The sequence below is a fragment of the Liolophura sinensis genome, chromosome 1 (assembly GCF_032854445.1).
Source record: "Liolophura sinensis isolate JHLJ2023 chromosome 1, CUHK_Ljap_v2, whole genome shotgun sequence".
NCBI classification, from domain to species: Eukaryota; Metazoa; Mollusca; class Polyplacophora; order Chitonida; family Chitonidae; genus Liolophura; species Liolophura sinensis.
In genome coordinates this window covers 85,443,957-85,466,297 of record NC_088295.1, presented here as the reverse complement: position 1 = coordinate 85,466,297, position 22,341 = coordinate 85,443,957, and the positions used below count along the sequence as shown (strand labels likewise).

The 22,341-nt window shown below is 40.1% G+C and overlaps 1 protein-coding gene across 2 annotated transcripts in view; it reads left to right on the top strand.

The window, feature by feature from the left end:
* The window catches only part of LOC135461920 (roundabout homolog 1-like), a 224,465-nt gene that overhangs the window by 183,632 nt on the left and 18,492 nt on the right, over positions 1-22,341 (top strand). For both annotated transcript variants that reach the window (XM_064739205.1, XM_064739206.1), the window contains exons 9-16: positions 12,935-13,243; positions 16,897-17,175; positions 18,893-19,031; positions 19,476-19,603; positions 19,947-20,071; positions 20,314-20,473; positions 21,645-21,863; positions 22,124-22,213. In XM_064739205.1, the coding sequence (XP_064595275.1) occupies positions 12,935-13,243; positions 16,897-17,175; positions 18,893-19,031; positions 19,476-19,603; positions 19,947-20,071; positions 20,314-20,473; positions 21,645-21,863; positions 22,124-22,213 (1,449 nt within the window). The remainder of the gene's footprint in view (positions 1-12,934; positions 13,244-16,896; positions 17,176-18,892; positions 19,032-19,475; positions 19,604-19,946; positions 20,072-20,313; positions 20,474-21,644; positions 21,864-22,123; positions 22,214-22,341) is intronic.

The window sequence follows — 22,341 nt, the reverse complement described above, 5'->3', positions numbered from 1 at the left end:
TTCACCAGTCCTGTTTCTTCAGTTCCTTGGCATTGTGACAGGCTTATTTAGTGGTTAGACAGAGTGAGAAATTCTCCCAATGTCCTCTGACCTGCCAGAGGGTGTAATGCACCAACCCCCATACCCTGACCTCCTTGTAATTAGGTGCTCACTGATGTCCCTGACAAATGGCTGACCAGCTTCTGCTGTGACAAGTGAAGTTATGATATTGGTGTAGTTGTTGACACAGATGGCTGGATAGTTTGGGGTACAGTTGCCCCTGCTAAAGGGCATAGGTCATCCAGTACTCTGTGAGTAGGTGCCATCCCTTCTGAGCACCCAGCACCAGATGGTGGGGGAGGTATTTCCTGGTGTCTGCATCTTTCCTCCCCCTTCCTGCTGGACCACACAAGCCCGGCCATGATAAGACAGGAAAGTGGACCATTAATTGCCCTGATCTTACAAGGTTTGGAAACAGAGCTGCTGTATTTTATGGAATTGATGAGAACCTCCTGTCTTTAGAAGTGTTTAGAGAAGGCCTGTTCTGGGGGAAGAGCCAAGGTGGTGGCTCTAGATAAGACTTTAGTGATACATGGCTTGTGATCTCTGTGTTGTGTAAATGTCTAAAGGCGGCTTTCTGGTGTTGTTATACACCCTATGCGGACTGCTCATGCCCAAACCTGGTGTTAAAAGAAACATGTAGCTTTGAAGAATAGGCACTTGAGGCTTTTCCTGCTTGTTGCCAAATATTTCAGCATGATTTTGAATGTCAGACTGCCTTTTGGTGTGCTGCCCCATTTCCATCTGCCAGTCTGGCAGCTAGCATGTCTCTGTGAGTACTGATCATGTAGTTGTAATCTGTGATTGAGATGGGAGAAGATTAGATAGGACAAGCTGCATATGATGAATGGCACCTTGTGTAATCAGATTGTAGACTCGAGGCAATGTGCAATCCCATTTTGAAGAAATATTTCATTTTCTGTATGAAGGCTACATGCCTATCCATTGTTACCCAACACTGATTTGTTTACTTCATGTTATGCATGGCAGCTGTATATTTAGGTATACATGGTTTGCTGCGGTGGGAAATGAATCGATCACGAGATGTTTGTCTGGCAGGCAAGGGCTTGGATTCATCCCAGGCCCCGAGCAGATCAAACCAATTTTCTCAGTAAAGTAGTTTCTTGTCACACTAAATGATGAATGGGTACTGCCTGAAAATAAAAACAAAGAGAATGGCTGCATTAGTCGTCTAGGTGTTCAAAAGGTATTTGGCGGATGGGCAATCTTTTCTTAAGACTTTTTGTGTGTATTTACAAAAATTAGATTTGCACTCAACCAGAGGTGGATTAATGATGTATTTCATGGGGACTGTGAGTAAAGTTCTGAAAAGCACTGAGTGTAAATTGGTTGCCCAGTGTGAACATTGTGTTGAGACAAACTTTGGAATGACATACTGCCAGAATATACTGGTGTCGCCACGGTTATGAGTAATGTCTGCGTTGCTCACCAGGGGGTTGTATGAACAATGCCTGCCGCGGTTAACTACACATAATGCTGCGTGACACGACCTGATGGAAGGGCTTATGGATGTGACTTGGTGTTCGCAGTGCCTGAGGTTAATTCCCCTCCCCTCTTCTGGACATTCTGCTCGGCTTTGTGAGATCCATCCAAATAAGAGAGAAGAGTGTGAAAAACCAACAAAATTGGGAAAATCACAGGCTAGCAATTTTTACATTATCTGTGCTTGACAGGTTTTGCTGTTCAGCACTGGAGGCATATCTTAATTTAATACTTTCAGCCGTGTACAGCTGGAAGGCAAAGTCTAACGAAGGGGATTAACAATGGAGTCGTGGCCCCTTGTAGTGATGAGCATTGTGGACCACCGTCTTGTCCAACACAGACACATGGTCTTACGTTGTGACAGAGCTGGTAACCTGGGCCAGGACACAGAGAATTCTACCATCTCACATCTTGCATTTAATGTTGGGCCCCAATGATTCTTCAATGCTGTCTGATCCTGGACAGTTATCTGTTCTGGACCATGGTGTTAATGTTTTCTCAACACCATGTATCTCCTGCTTTTGTAATAAGGCTGTGAAATCATTGCAGCCTTTGATTTATTACAGTGAATAATAGAGAGATAAGGCTGCATGCTGGGGCCTGCTATTGAGGCAGGCAGATGTAAATAACCCTATAATCAGTGGATCTGTCAATTTAGCCTTGACCACACTTTGCCTTCCATCTGCAACCAGCTCCTCCATCTGGCCCAAGGCCTGCTGTGTACACCCAGTTTCTAATAAACTCTCGTCATCAGCAGCAACTACTTGACACTGCCAATTTTATGGCATTCTGATTGGATGAATATTATATGGTCTCCAGGGCCATCATCTCATAAATTCTTGCCCTATTAGCCTTGCACTGGTGACCAGCCCTGCTGGGATGACTGCGACACAATACCGTCTATCTGTTGGCGATCTGCTGGCATGTTTTATCAGGACTCGGCAGCATATTGACAGCTGAGCTCACGCAGAGCACCAGAAACATTTCCTACTATAAATACAAGCCTTCATGTTAAAGAAAAATATACCTCTGTCTACCATTTTGATGTATGTGTAAAACTAGGTAATGATTTTAGAACATGTAGGTAATTTCTCTTCAACTGTATATTAATCAACTATTGCATGTTGTATCCAGTATGATAAGTAGTGATGTTTTTCTTCGTCAAAGCTATCTTTGATTTGTTCTAACATGCCTATAATTGTGGTCTAGAAATGTATAAATTTTATACGGTTTCTTTTAATGTTGTGATACATCTAATTGGACTACAAGATGGGTTGTCTTGTATCCCAAAGATTGGCAGGATACCCGACATGCTTCTCTCCTTGTAACTAGAATGTGATTAGTACTGAGGACCATGTTAGTGTCTCTCGCAACTTCTCAGAAGTTCTCAAAAGAGATTAGCTGTGGAGGACACATAGCACTGTGACAGTGATACTGTATGATCGACATTACGGAGGCCTGGTGGTACCGAGGCTTACACACACATACTATCATCCAGTGAACATGTAGAGGGACTTTTTTACTGAAATATATAGAGCATCTGAGAAATCTGCTTTTGATTTAAAAGACTGCATAAAAATGCCTGAAGGCAGAGGAAACCTGAGAAGTGCCTTCTGTGTGTATATATAGAGTTTAGAGGGCTGGGTGGGTTTGTGGCTACTGTGGGTGTGTCTGTGAGGCGCTCGGGAAGAAGTCTTAAGTGTCTTTTGTGTTTTGTGTGTAAGAAGATAATTTGAAAACGTTACCAGTATATTTGTTTTGTTATAAGTGAAATATTCTTGAGTACGGTGTAAAACACCAATCAAGTAAACAAATAAATATATGATTTGTTCAAAGTATTTAATATAACAAGTTTTTGTGTTTGTTGAATTATGCAGGGCTTCATTTGTACTTGTACTTTCTGTCACTTTATAATATTGCTAAACATTATTCTAATGTATTTTTTTGCTCACTTACTTTGTATTAACCATACATCTTTTTCAAGCCTTGTCATAGTGTTACCTTTTTATTTAAAGCTCCAGTCTGTGATAATATTGTGAAATATGACATTTGGTAACTAGAAACTCTGGGACTTCCTGACAGATTGAAGGAATAGCAGATGTCGGGGACAAGGTATTTATATTATATGTTAATACTGGGGAAGGATCCCTCTTTGGCGGCTCTGGGGCAGGCAAGGTTAAAAGGGCTTCAAAACAGGAAACATGTGTTACTATCACATCCTGGTTCTGTTGTTGCATAACCACCCATACTGGGATCAGAAGGCTGTAAGCAGGAGAGTGTGTGAAGATCTAAAGGAAATCTCCTTTTGCTCTCCCAGAAAGACCAGGTGGGCCAGGTTTGTTCTGTCTCGGTATCGCTGGTTTATTAGTACAGTGATTACTGAGGTCTTACCTTGAGTTATGCAGACACTTCCACCTGCTGGCTGGCAGAAGATGGGGCTTTGATAGCTACAGGGATAGTACCCGCTCTATTTCGTGAGCTGATCACCTGTAGGTACATGTAGATAGAGACTAGGGGATCTATGGATTCAAAGTATCCAACTAAACAATGAAAGCTTGGAAGCTGGATCTTTTCTGGCTGTAGACTTCATAGGGCACTTTTAGAACTTGTACAAAAACTGTTTTGTGGAGCTCTCACATATGGCCTTTTTCTTGGTTGACATGGAAACAGGTGACTTGAAGGATAATTTATGAGTGATGTGCTGTGCTTTAACATGACTGGTATGATGCAAATATATCACAGCTGTGTGACAGTTGATTTCAGGTCAGCTGTTGCTTTATTGCTTACATTTGGTACAAGTTTGACATCAGATATCTGGTTAATTCTGCATCAGATTATTACATTGGAGGCAAATGTCAAGTTATTCCATGCGCTCCAAATGATTCACAAGTAGAATAAGCCCCTAAGTGTTCCCACATTAAAGTTTCTGGTCAAAGGATTGCTTAAAAAAAGTTGTTTGGAAGTGAAAAAAAGTTTTTTTCTTCCACCCTTGAAGCAAGTGGATTGTTTCAGGTTTAGTATGAAGTGTTGGTAAAAATGTGGCTGAAGTGCAGTGGGGTCTAATGGGAATTGAACTTTGGTAACCAGCAGGGAAGGTGGGTGACACATCCCTCAACTTGAGAGTTTCAACTCACACAGGGGCTAATGGTTCTCATCAGCTTCAAGTGTCGGCAACCTAAGATGTGTGTGTTTAAATCTAAACCATATCGATTGTTTTATTCTTTTTCTTCTCTGTTTTATGGTTAATACCATTGGCACCAAAGGTTGTTTGACACGCACAGGTAATTTCAGTAGGTTCTCCTGTACGAAGCCTATGGTACAGGAGAACAAGTTGTGTGGCATGCATGAATACATGTATGTCTGCTGGGGTCAAAGGCTGAGTCTAGCTGTGATCTTGTAACATTATCCCCTTTTAGGAAGGGATTTGCCAGGAAGCAGTAAGTTTCTTCTGGATATTGCATGTCACCTAATGTGCCAAGTAGTCAAGTTTAGTGTCAGGCAGCCTGCAGCCAGACTGTTTTAAAAGCTTAAGGGAACTTCTATATTTATCACAAGACATTGTGGAACACAAATAAATTTTGATTCATTGATTTCTTAAAAAAAAATGTATCTATTGGGATCTAAAGAGCTTTTATGCTTTTGGAAAAACGACATATATTGAAACGCCTTGTGACCAGAGGCAAATATTGATGGCATACACTGAGGAATGGTCCAAAAACCTTTCAGTTTTAAGTGAAGTATATGAATTGTTCTCTTTTTGCTTGAGAATGTCCACATAGTTTTATGCCAGGTGCTCCATCTGTCTTAGTGGTGATAAAACTGCTACACGATTCAGTACAAATGGAGCTTAAGGTGATGTATTGTTAACTGGATGTACCTATATGCAAGACAAAGAGGATGTGGAACATCTGACAGAAACTCCTAGGAGAAAAAAAAATAGCACACATATCAAGTCTTATGTCAATAGTATTAATGAATTCCAAAGGAGGTAACAACAAACTGTTTTTATATTCAAGAATGAAATCAGAATAAAATTTTGTTTTTACTGATAAAAGGAATTATGTACATGTGTTCTGGGGGGAATACAGACTAGGTCAGAGTGAATGATTAACATACTTGTATCCATGTGCCATGTTCTTTATGAGAAGATCTAGTATACAGAGTGCGATGAGGTAAAGCAGATGCAGTGTTTGTCTCTCTATTGTTAAGTTCCTGATATATTGTGACACACAGCATTCTAGGGTCTGAATTTTCCTCACAGGGTTTTGGTGCTGATCTGGCTTTCATTACAGCTGACATAGCCTGGCAACTGATGTATGGGCATTCTCCAGCACCCTCTACCTGTTTCAACCTCTAAATATACGCTAGGTTGTATATCACCTCAAAATACGCATGGTGTGTACAAGCTGACAATTAGCTACATGTGTGAGCTGGTTGAAAAAAATTAGATTTGTTGCTGTTAAAATAGTACCTTATGGTGCAATTAGCTTTTCCTTTGAACCTACCGCTATCTATGGCAGCCTGTTTTAACTCTTGGGAGTATAACCAATCAAATCTGGGCATTTTGGGGTTGTGACAGGCATGGTGAGGGTAAGTCCATGATCTTGTTTCTTACTGCACACGAGAGTAGTTCACTGCACCCTCATCATTAACCCAGCATTCCATAGCCCTGAGATTCACCAGGTAAAATCACGCTTTACAAATTTTTTTTGCAGCTGGGTTATGTGCATCTGTGTTGTGTATATACTCTGTTTTCTATTTTTCCTGATATCTTATTCATTAAAGCTTCATATGTGTACTTGTGTATTTTGTGTGTATTTCCATATAGCTGCAGAATATTTCTGAGCATTTGTGTACATGTTTTTGCCTTCACTATGCAAAACTGACATATCTGAAGTATCTGTAACCTGGCCTAAGCTGTCATGCACTTGATAAAAACTCATCTTTTCCATTTGGCTTTCTTCAACCAGTCTGTCTCCCCAGGTATCCTCTGACACTTGGTTTCAAGTAAACTTCATTCAACCTGTGCGCATCAATCCTGTTAACTACTCATACATCACATGGCCATTCCAAATCTTGGGGCTCTGGTTACATTTTTTTGCCAAATTATCTGAGCTAGTGCTGGACCATTGCAGATAAATGGCAGTAAAGTGTGTGGAGAAAACGGGGTATACTGGGTTTGGTGCAGTTTTGTGTGTACTCTGCTGCTGTAGCAATTGTACATGTGTTAGCAGCCATATAAAAGTCTCTGGTTTAGGCAACTGTAGCACACCTCTGCTTTTGGCCCGATAACAGTCTCTGACTCAATGGTTTTGCTGAAATAAAGGAGGGCATCAAGTCAGGGGATTTATCACCGGTCTCTGTCAGTGGAAGTTGGTTGTAAATGTGTTCTGGGTAATAAACAGTGAGTTAGTATTCTGAATCCGGCTTTACAGGAAGTGTGTGATTGCTGTGGATTACTGTGATTTTCCAACACATCTATACAATACCAGTGTTGGGTACACATAGCGCAAAGAAACACATTTTGTGTAATTCTGCAGCTTATTTGCAGTGCTAACTAGTTCAGTTTGCTGGGTATTCCATGTGGGAAATGGCTCTCAGTTGCCCACAGCATGCAGGCATTGTTATCTCATGTAAATTGTAAATGCTTCACAAGCTGACAACTTTGCTGCCAGAGAATGCAAATGTTATTACTGTCTGGATGAATGTCCAAAGCATGTTAAGATACTCACAGAACAAGGCCCTTGCAATTCTTATCAAATTTTCATCTCCAAGATAATGTTATAGGTTCACTCAACACTGCATACCCATTGTATGCATTGAGACTTAGAGTGGGATTTACAGACTGCCTCAGGCATCATGACCGTTGGTTAAAGCACAGTTTAGAGCCTTTACAGTCCATGCAGAGTAAGCTTGCAAACAGCTTCGATCAAGGTTTACTCAGGCCTGCTGAACAGCTCATTAGATTTATCATATCCCTGTTGGCAAGGCCAATCTTTCCTAAGACCTTATGGATATACACTGCATTTAAATCTGAGTAAAGGTTTTTCCTGACTGACTGTTTGCATCATCACTGATTTGGGGTGTCGTGTATTAGGGGATGCAGGCGTCTGAAGGACTCTCACACTCTCATCTCCCAAATTTGTTAGCGGTGGAGAACTGCTGGAAAAAGCTGCTGTTAGCCTGTAAGCAAATGTAGAGTGAAAGAGGATGAAGAACTGGGAAAAGTGGTTTGCATCTTCATCATTGGCTTATTCAGCATCATGGCACAAAGCTTGCCCAGGGATGATGCCACATTACTGAAAGCTGGAGAGGAAATAAGCTTACATAGAAACTGGTAAAGAAGCCTTCTGGGAAAGGTCTCAGCTCTCCACAGTAGAGCCCTGCCCTCAGGCAATGTTCAACTGTGCTGTTGAGAACAAAAATCAGCTCAACACCCTTCATCTTTTGTCGTGGATTTCTGGTGGCTTTTTGAGGCAGGAATCTGTACAAGTAACCAGAGAGTCCAGAGAACTAGTACCCTGTTCTGACCAGCTAGAAAACTCACACTGTATGACAATACACAGGTGAAAGTGACAGCCTGTTCATATCCTGCCCTCACACTTGACCTTAAACAGCTTTACTTAGTTCAGGAACAGAAAAAATATGCACTTCAAATTGTCCCAGGGAATGGTTTCACTACTTTGTACAGTACATGTAGATAATGGCCTGAACATACTGTGTATGGTACCACTTAAACAACTTTACATCCTTGTTAAAAGCAGCTGTAAGGGTTTTTTCCAACTTCTGGTATCATAGGGTATCTTTGATATCCTGGTTCATGTATGTGTGAAACATTGTGTATATCATAAGTTAAACTCATATTCGCTGATTGATCATATGTGCTAAGATTTTTTGAATCTCTATCCATTTTCTATCCTTACTAGTAGCTGCACATATTCATTTTCCATTACCTGTTATGTAAAAGGCCCGACATGGTTGTGTGTCATTGTTGCACATTATTGTTATTATAAATGTGTTCAATGGTCATAGTTTATTGTCAACATGGTGATAAAAAACAAACACTTTTTTGTTTGGATTGGTTGCTAGTTTTCCACAGATTTTGCACAAATTGTTGACTTTATGATAAAAGCAGCGTGACAAAAGCACCTGTACGCTGTTATTGTTAACAAGCATGTCTCTGACTGCTGTGTCTTTGATGTTACACAAGAGGCAGTGTCTACAGTTCTCTGTGGGTGCTCACAGTTAGACAACATCAGCAGGTGTCAGGCCATCTGAACTGTAATGAAAAATAGACATGGACAAATTTTAATTGAGCCTTTGGTAATGCTGTGTTTAAAGGCCATGGGAGATCTTCTCCAACATGATCTGCCCATTAGCATGAAATGGAATCCAGTCGGGTGTGAAATTTACTGACTTTGTGTTCAAAAAGGTTTTATATTTGCAGCCTGCCTCTGCTTTGTCTAACTTGTAATGGTTTTGCAATTCCATGGCATTTGAAGTATGTCCTTCAAGGAAGAGAATTTTCATAGTCAATTAAGCTTCGGAACTTATTTTGTTGATGGTCATTGAAAAGCCAGTGCTAGCAATTGAACTTGTCAAGCAGGCTTTGAGGTGTAGGATAGAGGGCTTGTTTGTGTTCAGGACAGCCCAAGGGCAGGGAGGACTTGTTCAGCTCCTCCAGTCACACAGAAACACCACAAAACGGGGCAAAACCCTTCATAGCAATGCTTGTCTAGCTTCCATTGATTGATGTAAATTTTGGTGGCCACATCTGAAATCTTATTTGTATATCTGTATATCTGTAGGTATATCACTGTAAAATTGACGCCTTTCATTCATGACTTGAATCTGATACTTTATAAAACATTTTCTAGCCACTACAAGTAACTAGCCACTTTGGGGAATTGGAAAGATTACAATTTGACTGATACACCTACGTGCAAACGTTTCTTTTCTAGTTAACTGCATTTTTTCTACAGTGGTGAGTATAAAAAAGGGGACTAAGCACATATGGGACAGTGTGACTGCTCCACTCAGACAAGTAAACATTGTGATGGTTTGGGGGAAGGGGATCCCCCAACACCTGCCACAAATCAGCAATTGGCTTTTCTCACCAGCTACAGCAGAAAGCGATCGCTAGTGCCTAGAAAAAAGTCTTGACGGCACTGACAGATAAACACTATTGTTTCCACCCGGCTGCTGTGTACAGCTCCTTATGTGAATTACCAAAGCACCCACTACTTCATGTTATCAGGGAATTTGCCAGGGCGGTGTACTTTGCGTGTGGTTGGGGTTTGTCTGAGCCCCCAATATCCTTTTTCAGTGGTCGTTTGTTTATTTTGGAATGGATTCACCAGCAGCCAAGGGTGTGAGTTGCACTATCGCCCATCATGTGACATCTGAAATCTTGTAATTAATTTCATTATAATGGACATTTCAATCAGATAAAGAGAAAATGTGTGAGAAAAGCACTTTAAGGTTTAAAGGTGAAGGGGCTCAGTGTAAGGAAATGATCATGGTCATTTTACAATTATGCCAAGGTCAGCCCTTACAGGAGCTGGTTGTTGTTAAGTACCAGGGGTAACATTTGAGTGTTTGAAGACATTGAAGCCTGATAGATTGACGAAGTGAGTAGTATGTACAGGTGGCCCTCTCATCAGCATAACAAACCAACATGAGTGGCTGGTTCAGCTGAACAGAAGGTGTCCAGTACTGTAGAGAGTCAGGAGATCCGACCATAGAAACCCTGCTGGATTGGTATCCACTTACCACACTAACGTTCCATCTCATTGTCCTCCATATGGAGCATATCAAGACTTAATCTATTTCTTTCCTCGTAAAAATATATCCCCTGTAGATGCTACAACATGCCCTATTTTTATTTAAGGTTATGAAAACAGTTGCTCTGCCAATTGCTCATTTTTAATCATTCCGGGCTGGTCGTATCTGTATCTTTTTGCCCTTGTGGTACTGTAAAATGGGTTTGTATAATTGCTAGCAGCTTGTAGTGTAAGCCTTTGCTGTAAGTGAAGTCTGTTTTTCACAATTATACCCCCAAATAAACATGCTTCAAGCAAGCTAGGCCAATAAATGGTAAACTGAAAAAAGTGAGAACTTCAGCTTCAATGGCAGTCTTCCCCAAGATGCAAACAAATTGCCACAGTTGGTCGCAATAAACAGAGGACAGAAGTTTAAAATTATGGCAGAAAAACCCTTTGAAGTCTGCATCATATGAAAGTTATGAGGCTTTGAAATTTTAGCTTGAGAAATTACACAAAAATGTCAACGTTTCTTATGTAGCTGAAGGAAAATGGGCGTGGTGCTGAGATATGAAATACCACTGCACGTAGAAAAACCTCTGACAGGAAATCTAGATTTACTAGCATTGCTTGATTTCAATGGAACTAGTCAGTTAGTTTTCATATGACTTTTTAAAGTGAGAATGACAGTTAATTTTGGGTTGTTTGATCCTGTATGGTGATAGGGTAAACAGAATGACTGTATTACTCAACATGGGCTTTTTGGTCGTTGGTGCTGTACTAAGCAGGACGTAAATGAGCGGTTCCAGCCAACAAGACTGACACTTTCTGCGGAACAAGAAAAAAATAGATGACCTGACACAGCAAAGATTAAAGTGATGAAAACTGTTTCCTGTAAGTTTCACCAGAACCTTGGGACTACAAAACTATCCTGGGAAGGAATGGATTATACTTTATGGTAGATTATTTCGTGAGAGAAAGAGATCTGATGATATATCTGAAGTGATGGCTATCTGCTGATACAGCACACCACTTCAGCTGGCCGGAATGTGATTGAGAGAAGAAATATCTTGTCAATATTGCCTTGTCAATATTTTCTTCTGGCAACTTAGTGGTAGATCTGCCAGCCAGGGTTTTGGCCATATGTAGTTGTGTCGTTGCCTGATGGAGTGGCTGTCCGATGCGATTAGAGTGACGGAGATCAGTCCAGTGAAATGATGTGTGCTCTGACATATGGTATCAGCGGCATTATATCTCATCCATTTATACTCTATTTTGATGCCTGGTGAGCTTTTGTGTTTGGCTGGTAGTGCGCGCTATAGTTTAAATTTCGGTCTGTGGAGTAACTTGGCCATGATGTGGTGAGATTTTCCCCTGTGCTAGTCAGGTCCAGGTCATGTATTTGTCAAGCTGACAGGTTTTTCATAAAGCCATTTTTATTTAGGATTCAGTCATGTTGGGGAAGACGACTGACTGCTGGGCTTTGCTCTCTGACCCGAACTCATCTGTCTGACTGAACACTTCATCTATGCAATCCAATAACATTTTGGTTATTTCACTCCATTACTAGTAAATCCTGGAACAGGCTCTGGAACAATTTAGATAGCCTGATTACTCCCTGTTTTGTCTTAGCAGTAATACACCATTAAAGTCCTGAGATTTAATTTAAATGGCAGTGGATAATTGAATGTCCTTGAATGGGTGGATTAGCAATTATTTTCTGTTGAGTAAATCTGGTAATGATCATAAGGGTCACTGACATATTCCTTTTCTGTGCTGAATTTAGAATTATTTATCCTCAGTAGAAAGCAACCTCAATTACATCTTCTGCTTTTATTTGTTCTGTAAAAAGAGATCTTAGCTGGTGTCCAGATACCAAATAGGAGTGTTTTGAGAGCTGCCACGTTTCCCATTAGCAGCTTAGGTTAAGTTAGGAGTGGGTTAAGACAGCTAGGTGTATAGGCCGACCTGTTAAACCATGAGACGGTACATTACTGATGTGCGTCTTGACTCCCTACATACAACATACGCGAAGCTTCTCAATGAAACCTTCGCCACTTTGCCATGCATCCCCATGCTGGTGTGAGGTCCTGTGTGAAGAGAACCACTACCAACAAGTAATACACACCCTATGAACATAGGTGGTCTCTATGTTCCCAATTAAACTACCTGTCAAAAGTTTCCTTCCTTCACAGGTTTTACTTGTTAAATCTGGGCCGGTTAATGAACTGCTTAAGTGCACTTAGTTACAAGATTTTCAGTCACTGGTAGAGGTAATACATTTTGTGTATTCTTCTATTTGCAATAATGGAAAGCCCTTGGCTAAATAACAAGGTACAGGTTTGCTTAATAATTGTTTCTGTTACCTTCTTTAAGAAGAACATGTACAAGAAACCAGGTCAGGCAGCATGAGCTATATAGGTTGCCTGTAGTTCTGGTGAACTCTGGTGAAATGTGAGAGTATGGTACTAGGGTAGAATGTTGTGTATGCTTACTCTTCGATATGCCAGAATACCTGAAATAAACACCAACTTCATATTTGAGCCAAGATATTTGCTGTATATGTAAAGCTGGTAAATATAATCTTTAACTGCATTTAAGTATACTGATGTATGGTTTTGTGATTGTAGGTGCATTACCCAATCCCAGAATTGTTGAACATCCCAAAGATGGTTACGTAGCCAAGAATGAGCCAGCTACACTGAACTGTAAAGCAGAAGGAAATCCCAAGCCTGTTGTAACGTGGTATCGCAATGGCCGCAAGGTTGTCACCTCAGAACAGGACCCGTCTTCTCACAGACTTCTGTTGGATGATCAGCTCTTCTTCTTACGGATCATCCACAACAAGAACAACAAACCAGACATTGGAGTTTATTACTGCAAGGCCACCAATATCCACGGGTCTGTGGTCAGCAGAAATGCCACACTGGAGATAGCAGGTATGTACATGTAGCCTCAGAAGTGCCAAAAGCTCTGAGTCCTTGTGAACATGATATTGACAAAAATGTCTGTCTTACAGGAGAAATAATATACTTACAATTCCCTGCCTAGAAATATATGCCCTTGACCATTAGATGTAAGCTAATTGAGATCTTTTCTTTATGGCACAAATCAAATCAGAGTGACTGATGGTTGCAGATAACCCAGTGCCCTTATTCCTCACAGGTGTGTAGAAGACAGTATTCTTATCTTTACCTTCATTGTATAACCAGTGAACATGTTGCATTTGACGAAGATGTGTCACCGATAGTTGCACCTATGTACATGAAGTTTAATATCACCCCTGTATGTAATATAATGAATGAATAAATGATTATGGTTTAACACCACATCGGCAATATATGTTTTTTGCATCAGTTACCATGGAGCATAGTTTCTCAGCATTTTCAGGGTATGGTTATTTGAACAATTGTGTGTAATGGGATTGACTGGAACGACAGATGACATTATCTTGCAGAGGTGCCATCATTTGGTTTTGGCAATCCTGTGTTTTTTATCTTCTCTGTCCTGATGTGCCATTTCCTGGCATGTTTCCGTGGTTATTCCTCACCTCTCTGACTGGTGTCTGTAATGGGTTTGACGTTTAAGCAGCTGTTGTATTTTGTCAAGATTTAAGCAGGTTTTTGTTTTTCTCACCTAGAAGCCATCAGTTGTAGAGGCCATTTAATGATTGATGTGTACTCACAGTTTTTTTGTGTGTATTTTATCTGCTATTCGACAAAGATTACATTTTTGTAAGACTCCTGCCCTGAGGTTTAGAATCCCAAGCTATTTTCTCCTAATTTACAAAAACCCATTTCAGTTAAGGTTGTTTTCTAAGACTGGTTTAAAGGTTTCTAGAAACTGTTTGGTGTGAGTCTTTTGAAGAAATCACTGGATAATCTTGTTTGGTTGTGGCCATATTGGTAAGATACTACTGTAATGGGTAGAGATGAAATGGTTCACCTGGGACATGTTTGTGTGTTTACAGCCGTAGGAAGGAGGTAGCTGGATAAACTCTTTGATGAAACTGTTCCTAAAGGCTACACTGAAGAAATTTACTTCAGAATTAGTCCCTGTTGCAGTCTTGAGGCTGTCAGCATGTATCACTGCAAAAGCTGAAGACTTTCATCCTTTGAAATAAGATTTCAATAAAGATTTCAATGTTGCTGTGAGATGCTTGTGCAAATCTTTACTTCCCTTTGCCTCCAGCAGACTCTGTTGAAAGTTATTAGCATCTTTTAGCTTTCTTATTTAGAATCAATCTAATTAGCTTCTCATTTTACCTCCATCTGTACTCTATAGGAGTGCTGAGAGTACAGGCCATAGGGCATTGCTTTCTCACATTTTGTTGAAAACTAAGCTCATTATGTCAAGGTACTGAAGTTTTATGCTCAAACCTGACATGTTTGAGCTTCAACTGAATTTTGTGTTTTGGTTTTAATTTGGAAGAATAAAAATTGATTTTGGTTATGAAAAGATTGACATATCCATAGCTTAACAGTGACCTGTATGGTTTTCATATTAAGAAGGCATCTTTTTATTTTTTGGTTCACAGATTTGGTTAAGGTGAAGCTATCATTCCCTAAGTGTCTACTACCTTGTCTTTGGCTGTTTCTTGGCAACAGTATGTTTCTTTAATTAACTAGAAAATTACATCGTAGATCTGCCAAAGTAGACTTTAGGTGAGAAAACTGGAGTGAGCTATTGCTCGTGACAAGTAATAACAGCCAGGGCCACTCACAGCTACAGTTGTGTGACCTGTCTGTGATATCATCTCCACAGAATAGAATAAGGCATTGAATGATGATTTCAGCGAGCAGTAGTTGGTTTTGATTGGGTCACGTCTGTCAGGGAGCCCCCTGGTGAAGGCTGCTGGTGGCATTGGGACACACGTCCGGCAGGTAGACACACCTGAGCTGTGGAGTTCTCATATTCTTCTCGCTGCATGTGTCGTCTATTGACCTGAGTGAGAATGAGGCAGGTGCTCTGTTATATACCCCACAAGGCGTCTTACATAAGCTGAGAGAAACAGGGCATGAACAGCACATTTCTGTTTAAGGTGATAACTCTGTCAAAGTAGAACAGTAGGGCACAGTTTTAAAAAGTGATTCATTGCAATGTTTGATAAAATAATTCAGGTTTATTTACGTTGTTTGTATTAAAATAGTTTAAAGTGTAATAGATACACTAAAACATATAACACCTTGCATCATTTATTATAGTAATCTGCTATGTTCTAAAAACACTTTTAAAATTTTTGTGAACAAAAAATCTTCCATATTTTTTCTGTTTTATGACATGTAGGTAAAGTAAAAATAAGAAACACAAATACATGTAGCTTAAATTCAGACTCCACAAAATAAATGAGAAGAAACATAAATAAGTTAAATACAGTAACATGTATTCCACATTGTATTTTAATTGTAATTTTTTATTATTTTTTTTTATAATAATAATAAGAGAGTATTAGCAGCACAGTTTGTCATGGTGATATTTCAGGTGACAGTTCGACTTCTTTGACAAGTTGTGGCAGGGTTGTTTTCTTCTGGAGCCTGTATGCAATGAAGGCCTCATGCCTGTGTTATCATGTTCTAACCATAGAGAAATCCTCTACATTTAGCATGACCTCAGTTGGCCTGGCTCAAGAATTCGACTTCAGCTTCTATTATAGTCCTGTCCAACTGACTGCTAAGGGGGCTAGAAAGCAATGACAGCCAAGCTTTTTCTTCACTGTCTGGGCTATTAATTGGAAAAAATTATCACAGATCTGGTAATGGAGGTTGTTCCCAGAGTTTTTTTTGACAGACATTGAAATAGTCTGACCTCACTGTAGAAGTTTTGCAGTTTGGATGCCAGGAATTGACAGCTAAAACAGAGGCTGCTGTCTGGATGACTTCGACATTGTTCCAGCTAGTTTTTTTTATGAATTCCAACTTGATGACAATTCCTGGCTGTTTTTCCATTCCTGTACACTTCAGTTGAAAACGTTTTAACATGAGTCATCACATCTTTCAATAGACAGCTTTGTTACACCATCTTTTATCTCTTTCATAGCAGACAGGTTTGGGTAACGAAGACCACAGACCATAAAAAATAGCCCAAGAAGTTTTGACGCAATTTGAAAGTGAATATTGGAGTCGAGGTTGACCTCCCATTTATTGACCTCCAAGAGAGGAGAGTTCTGTTCCATCCTGACACATGGGTTCCATCTTGTCATTGTCATGCAGACAATAAGACTGAAGTATCTAATGGACTTTGAATGTTACCCGCTTCAAAAGATGCCATTAAAATTGCAGTTTCATTGCTAGCTGGCAGCAGAGAATGGCTGTCTTTGGTGTTTTTACGGATCCTCTGTGTGATTGATTAAGACTGGGCAGCTAGAGGTCACCCGCCCTCCTCTAACAAATGATAAATTTCCACACATGCTGTTGTCTTAAGTCTGGGAAATTGGGACTTTGGTCAGATAATTATCATATTAGAAAACTGTGCTCTTGTACATACATTTGTTGATTTGTGCTGATGCTGATTGGATAGTATTGAACATTGACACAGCATATCAGTATGTTTATAAGTGTGTCTGAATTGTATGTATGCCTTCGTTGTGTTTCAGTACTACGGGATGATTTCCGGGAAACCCCACAAAACACAATGGTGGCTGTTGATGAGAAAGCCACCTTGAGATGCCGTCCTCCCAAAGGGGAACCAGAGGCCCATGTCAGATGGGTAAAAGATGGGGAGAAACTGGCGCAAAGCAGCCGAGTGTCAGTGTCCGAACAAGGTGACCTACTCTTTGCTCAGACACAGAAATCAGACACAGGAATGTACACATGTATCGCCTACAATAAGGCAGGAGAAAAAGAGAGTAATCCTGTCAAGCTGTCAGTTTTAGGTAAGTCACACATGAGTCCTCTGCAACAACTGCACAATAGCAGAGTCCTGATCATTCAAACACCTCAGATCTCTTACTGAACCAGAGACCTCTCCCTCTTTTATCTGCAGTGTACAGGTTGCCAGTTGTTAGAATTAATGTGACTATCTAAGGTCAATTTTTTATTTTTAAGATGTCAGCTGGATAGTTCATAATGAGTTAATAAAATGACATGTATTGTAGTTTTAAAAATTCTCTTTTCACTGAAGGGTTTCAACCTATAAAAGAGTGTTGGACAAGGTTTTCAAAAAATTAGAAACTGGGGTATGAACTTAAACTAGCATCTTTTAAACTATCATTTATAGAAGGCTGTGTGTGGATTTCACAGAAAGTGTTTCTGTTGATGGTAAATGGTGTTTTGATGGTAGATGGGAAATGGTGTTTTGATGGTAGATGGTAAATGGTGTTTTGATTGTAGATGGTAAATGGTGTTTTGACGGTAAATGGAACGAGGAGTTCACAATGCTAGGACACAACAATTGAGGAAGTAGGTGGAATGAAATACAGATCTATATCCCAGTTAACAGAGTACCTGAATATTGAAGTTCAGGGTGCTGCATCACGTACTGTTGTCTGCTTGAGCACTTACATGTACTTGAATGATCTTTGTTTTTTCCTTCGCATTAACAAAAGGAGTAATAGAATAGTCTGTGAAAAAAATAGGGGTATCTGTTGAGCTTTGGAGGCTGTTTATTTTTGTAGCAGCTGTTTGTGAGATTCTGACAGATTCTCAGCTTCACAACATTTCTGCTGATGAGGGGAACCTCAGGTTACTCGCCCATTGACAAGATGCTGAAAGATTGTATTTAGATGTCTGCCATTACGTCTGTATGATGCAGGCAGCCATACCTCCTGGAATGTAGTGTGCATTAGAGATAGGGCAGGGAGTCAGCCTTTCCTTCAGGGGGAGGGGCAGTGAGTGAGGGGAATCTAAGCACAGTTACTCCAGATATCAAGTTGACAAAGGTATTTTTTGAGGCACAGACCATAGATGGCTGGATGGATTGTGAGATAATGTTTAGTCTGACGAAGAGAGGAAAAGCTATACTCCTCTGTTGTTTTCATTAGCAATGGGTTCACCAGCCAGCAGTTTGATCTGTATTGTATTACAGTTCTGTTGGCTAGAGCTAGGAGCATTTTGTATATGTGATTTATGACTTGTTTTTTGTCTGTATGGATTTACTGACTCACTGCAAAGATATGTAAACATACCAAATCTCTATAAAACCCTATAATCATAATCAGACAAATAAAGTAAAGGTGAATCAGGTATCAGACATGGTTATGTGCCAGGTAAACTACCTGCCTGGCAGAGCCTCCCTCCGAGTTGGTCAGTCGAGAGCAAACAACCTTGCACTTTATTTATCCATTGGGGAATGATGCAGCTCTATAAATTGATCAGTCGCTCATTTGATTGTTTTTGAATTTTCATGTCCTGTCTTTTAGCTGCCTAGGGCCATTTACTTAAGGAGGGACTGGTAAGATGAAGGTACAAGTTAAATGAAAAAGGAAAACAGTTTAGAAAATTTATACCGTTCCTTGTGATTAAGTGACTGACCTATAAAACTGTTGGCAATCATTTACATGAAAGGTTTTATGGTGTCCAAAGAAAATCATTTGACTGAGGCTCCTGTGCTGAAATATCGGTGTTCATGCACCCAATGCGTTTGATCCACAGAACGGCCTAAGATAGTAAAAACCCCAGAAGATGTTCAGGTAGATGAGACCAAAGATGCTGTGTTTAACTGTAAGGCTACGGGTGATCCCCAACCTACGATCATATGGAGGAAAGAAGAGGGGCAAATCCCCAGCGGAAGGTAAGCATTAGCTAACATGAAGTCCTACCTTACACAGGTGTGACATGGCTTGATTCATTAGTCTCCATAATAACAGCTATTTATAGGTCTGCACTACCTCGGCCATGCCTCAAGGCTCAAGTTTCTGATCAATTCAGTGAGGATTCAGATCGTGTATCATTTATCAGCCCAAATATTGCAATCATTAATGCATTACCTTCCATATGACACGACCAGGTCTCTAACTAGCAGACTTTCCATCTTGCTGTGCTAATCAATTACATATTTTTCTATTGGAGGATATTATTACATGTACATGTAAGCTGTACTCTTGAAGAAGAATCCACCTACTCTCTAACCTATCTCCTCTTCCTCTTGATTTGTGGGTCGCTTTACCTCTTAATCATAACTCACACACCTTGCATTATTCACCTGGTACATATTACCTGATATGGCTTTTTGTAGAGCTCGTTTGCTGGATGATAAGAGTCTGTTTATTGAGAAGGCCCAAGTTTCAGATGAAGGCCTGTACATCTGCCAGGCTGAAAACTCTGTGGGGTCCACAGAAGCCGTGGCTAGACTCAGCGTACACTGTAAGTCATCCCCACCATAATACTGTGCTAACCTACACATGCCCTAGGTTATTCAAAATAAGAAAATAATAAGTGTTACTACTAATATAAATGACCAGCATTATGTAAACATGTATCACTTTTTAAAGACAAGGAAAGTATTTTTAAAGGCAAAAAAAAAAAAAAATAAACCATTCTGAAAACAGTGCATTTGTGCTTTTCAGTGATTTGAATAAATTGCTGTTTTGACTTAATTACCCTTTTTTGAAATTGTGTATTTATGGTCTGAATTAGACTGTTAATTGTTTGCACTTCATTTATGTAGATTATACGATACAAATGTGTTTTTCTGTGGTGTTTACAGCCCACCCAGCCTTTGTGGTGACACCGTCAGACAAAGTGGTGGGCGTGGGGCGGACTCTTACCCTGCAGTGCCAGGTAGAGGGAAATCCCCCACCGGCTGTCTTCTGGAGTCGGGGCACTGGACAGGTATGGTACTATAGATGTGAATTATGACTAATTACTATTGTTAATACCAGAATAATATGTAGGGTTGGTTATCCTAGAGTCAGCTGAAGTACAGTGTAAAGATGATGATGTGTTTTTATCTGAGCCATGTACAGGGCATGCCCAAGTTTTCTGTGTGACCATTTTCTGAGCATTTAATCTCCTATATAAGATTGCAATTTGGCCGCTTGTATTTAATACATTGTAATGGTCGCTTACCTTAGGAGTTGATGTTCCCCAAACAAGACCATGGCAGATTCTCTGTTGGAGATGATGGAACTTTCCGTGTGGAGAACATCCAGCATGAGGATGCTGGGGAATACCAGTGCCAGGCACTCAGTGTGGCTGGTAGTGCTGTGGCAACTGTTAAAATAGAAGTCAGAGGTGAGATGGAAATACAGACAGACAAGCGCACAAAATTTTACTGAAGAAAAAATTGTGATGAGAACCGAGTACATCTAAGGAAAAAATATTCTTTTACTTCTTCTTTACTTATCTGGAAGGTTTAGTGTATACAGTACAAGGCAACATAAAGATTCTCAACATGGATTCCTGTAGCTTCGCCCCTAGCCTGCCAGTGGTATGCTCATGGTGCACCTGTGGAATGGTAATGGCCAAGTTGTAGTAAGCCACGGGAGGCCAGTCACCACATTCACAGCCCACTACTGTAACTCTTATGCCCTGTGAATTAAGGGTACTAGAGCAGTCGTCTAATTCCAAAAGCTTGCCACTGCTGTGCTAGGGGTGAACTCATGACATGCCACCAATAACATTTAGCCTGTCATTAGATTTGCGCATTTTCTCTGACAGCATGTGGCAATATTATTTTCCAATCCATTGAGTTGTAGCTAATCTATATACTAGTCTAGCCATTACATCATGTTTTGTTGGGGGTCAGCAAACTCTTGATTTTTAACTTACTTCGTCAGCAACCTAAACTGGCTGCATGGTTCCTCAACATACATCAAGCATGCTGTGATCTGTATGAAGACATCTTTTGGACAGTTTTTTTTTTTTTACTGCAAGTCTTCAGTTTAACATTTATCATTCTTCTAGAAAGATCTTTTAAATCCTTATGGGATAGGTATAGAATTATTTGGATTGTGGGATGATTTAATGCAATTTTGGTGTTATTTTATTTTATTGTTTTCAATCATGGAAGAAAGTATTAAACATACGATTAAGGTATTCAATTTTAGTATCAATGAAAATCAAGCACAACCATAAATATACAGTGCATTGGTATCAGATTTTCTGGTTTCAGATGTGACTGTTATATATTTTGGAATGGCCCTGTTTATTTCCTATTATAGTTGAATGTACCATTGCCTACATGTAGCTGTAGACTGTACTGTCTGAAGCTGCCACCCCACCCCCCACCCCTGTGACTGGTAACCGTATACATCACCTATTTGTTTCCCCCCACCACCCCCAGGTCTGCTCATGTACATGTAGTTACCTTGATTTGCCTGTATCATTGCGGCACCCCACGCATGCTGCCTGCTTATTGACATGGCTTCTCTCCCTTTGTCCTCCGCGGACATTCCGTTTGCAGACTCGGTTGCCTCAATTCCAGATCACGATCCTCGCCCACCACCTCTGATACAGTATGGGCCTCAGAACCAGACTTTGCCAGTTAACAGCCTGGCTCTCATTCCATGCCAGGCCAGCGGAGACCCTCAGCCAATCATACGCTGGTACAAGGACAGCCGACCAATCGCACTGACTGACCCTCGCATCACTATTTTAGACTCTGGCTCTCTTCAGATATCTGGTATGAAACAGGAAATTCTTAAATATTTGAAGTTTTATTCATTCAAATTACTAGTAATTTCTTCTATTAAAATAAAACCGTTGACCTGTGTTTTATTGAAATAAAAACAAGATTGAACAATATTTGCTGTTATTTTCTTTTTTATTATTTGTACAAGACACTAGTATTTATTCATATAAATTCAAAACAGATTAATTTTATGTGTTAATATGTTTATTATCAGTACATAATACAGGTTATTTTAATTTTTGTCTTTACAGATCTGAGAATTTCTGACTCTGGGATTTATGCTTGTAAAGCTATGAGTGAGACTGGAGAGGCTCTACAGAAGGCATCTCTCGTTGTTGCTGGTTAGTTTGAGAGCTATTTATCTACCTCAAGTGTTAGGTTTAAATGGCAATCAATGAGGGGAATGATTAAGTGAATAAAACCTTTATTTTGCCAACATGACCATGTGTTTACTCTCAAGGTAAAAGTG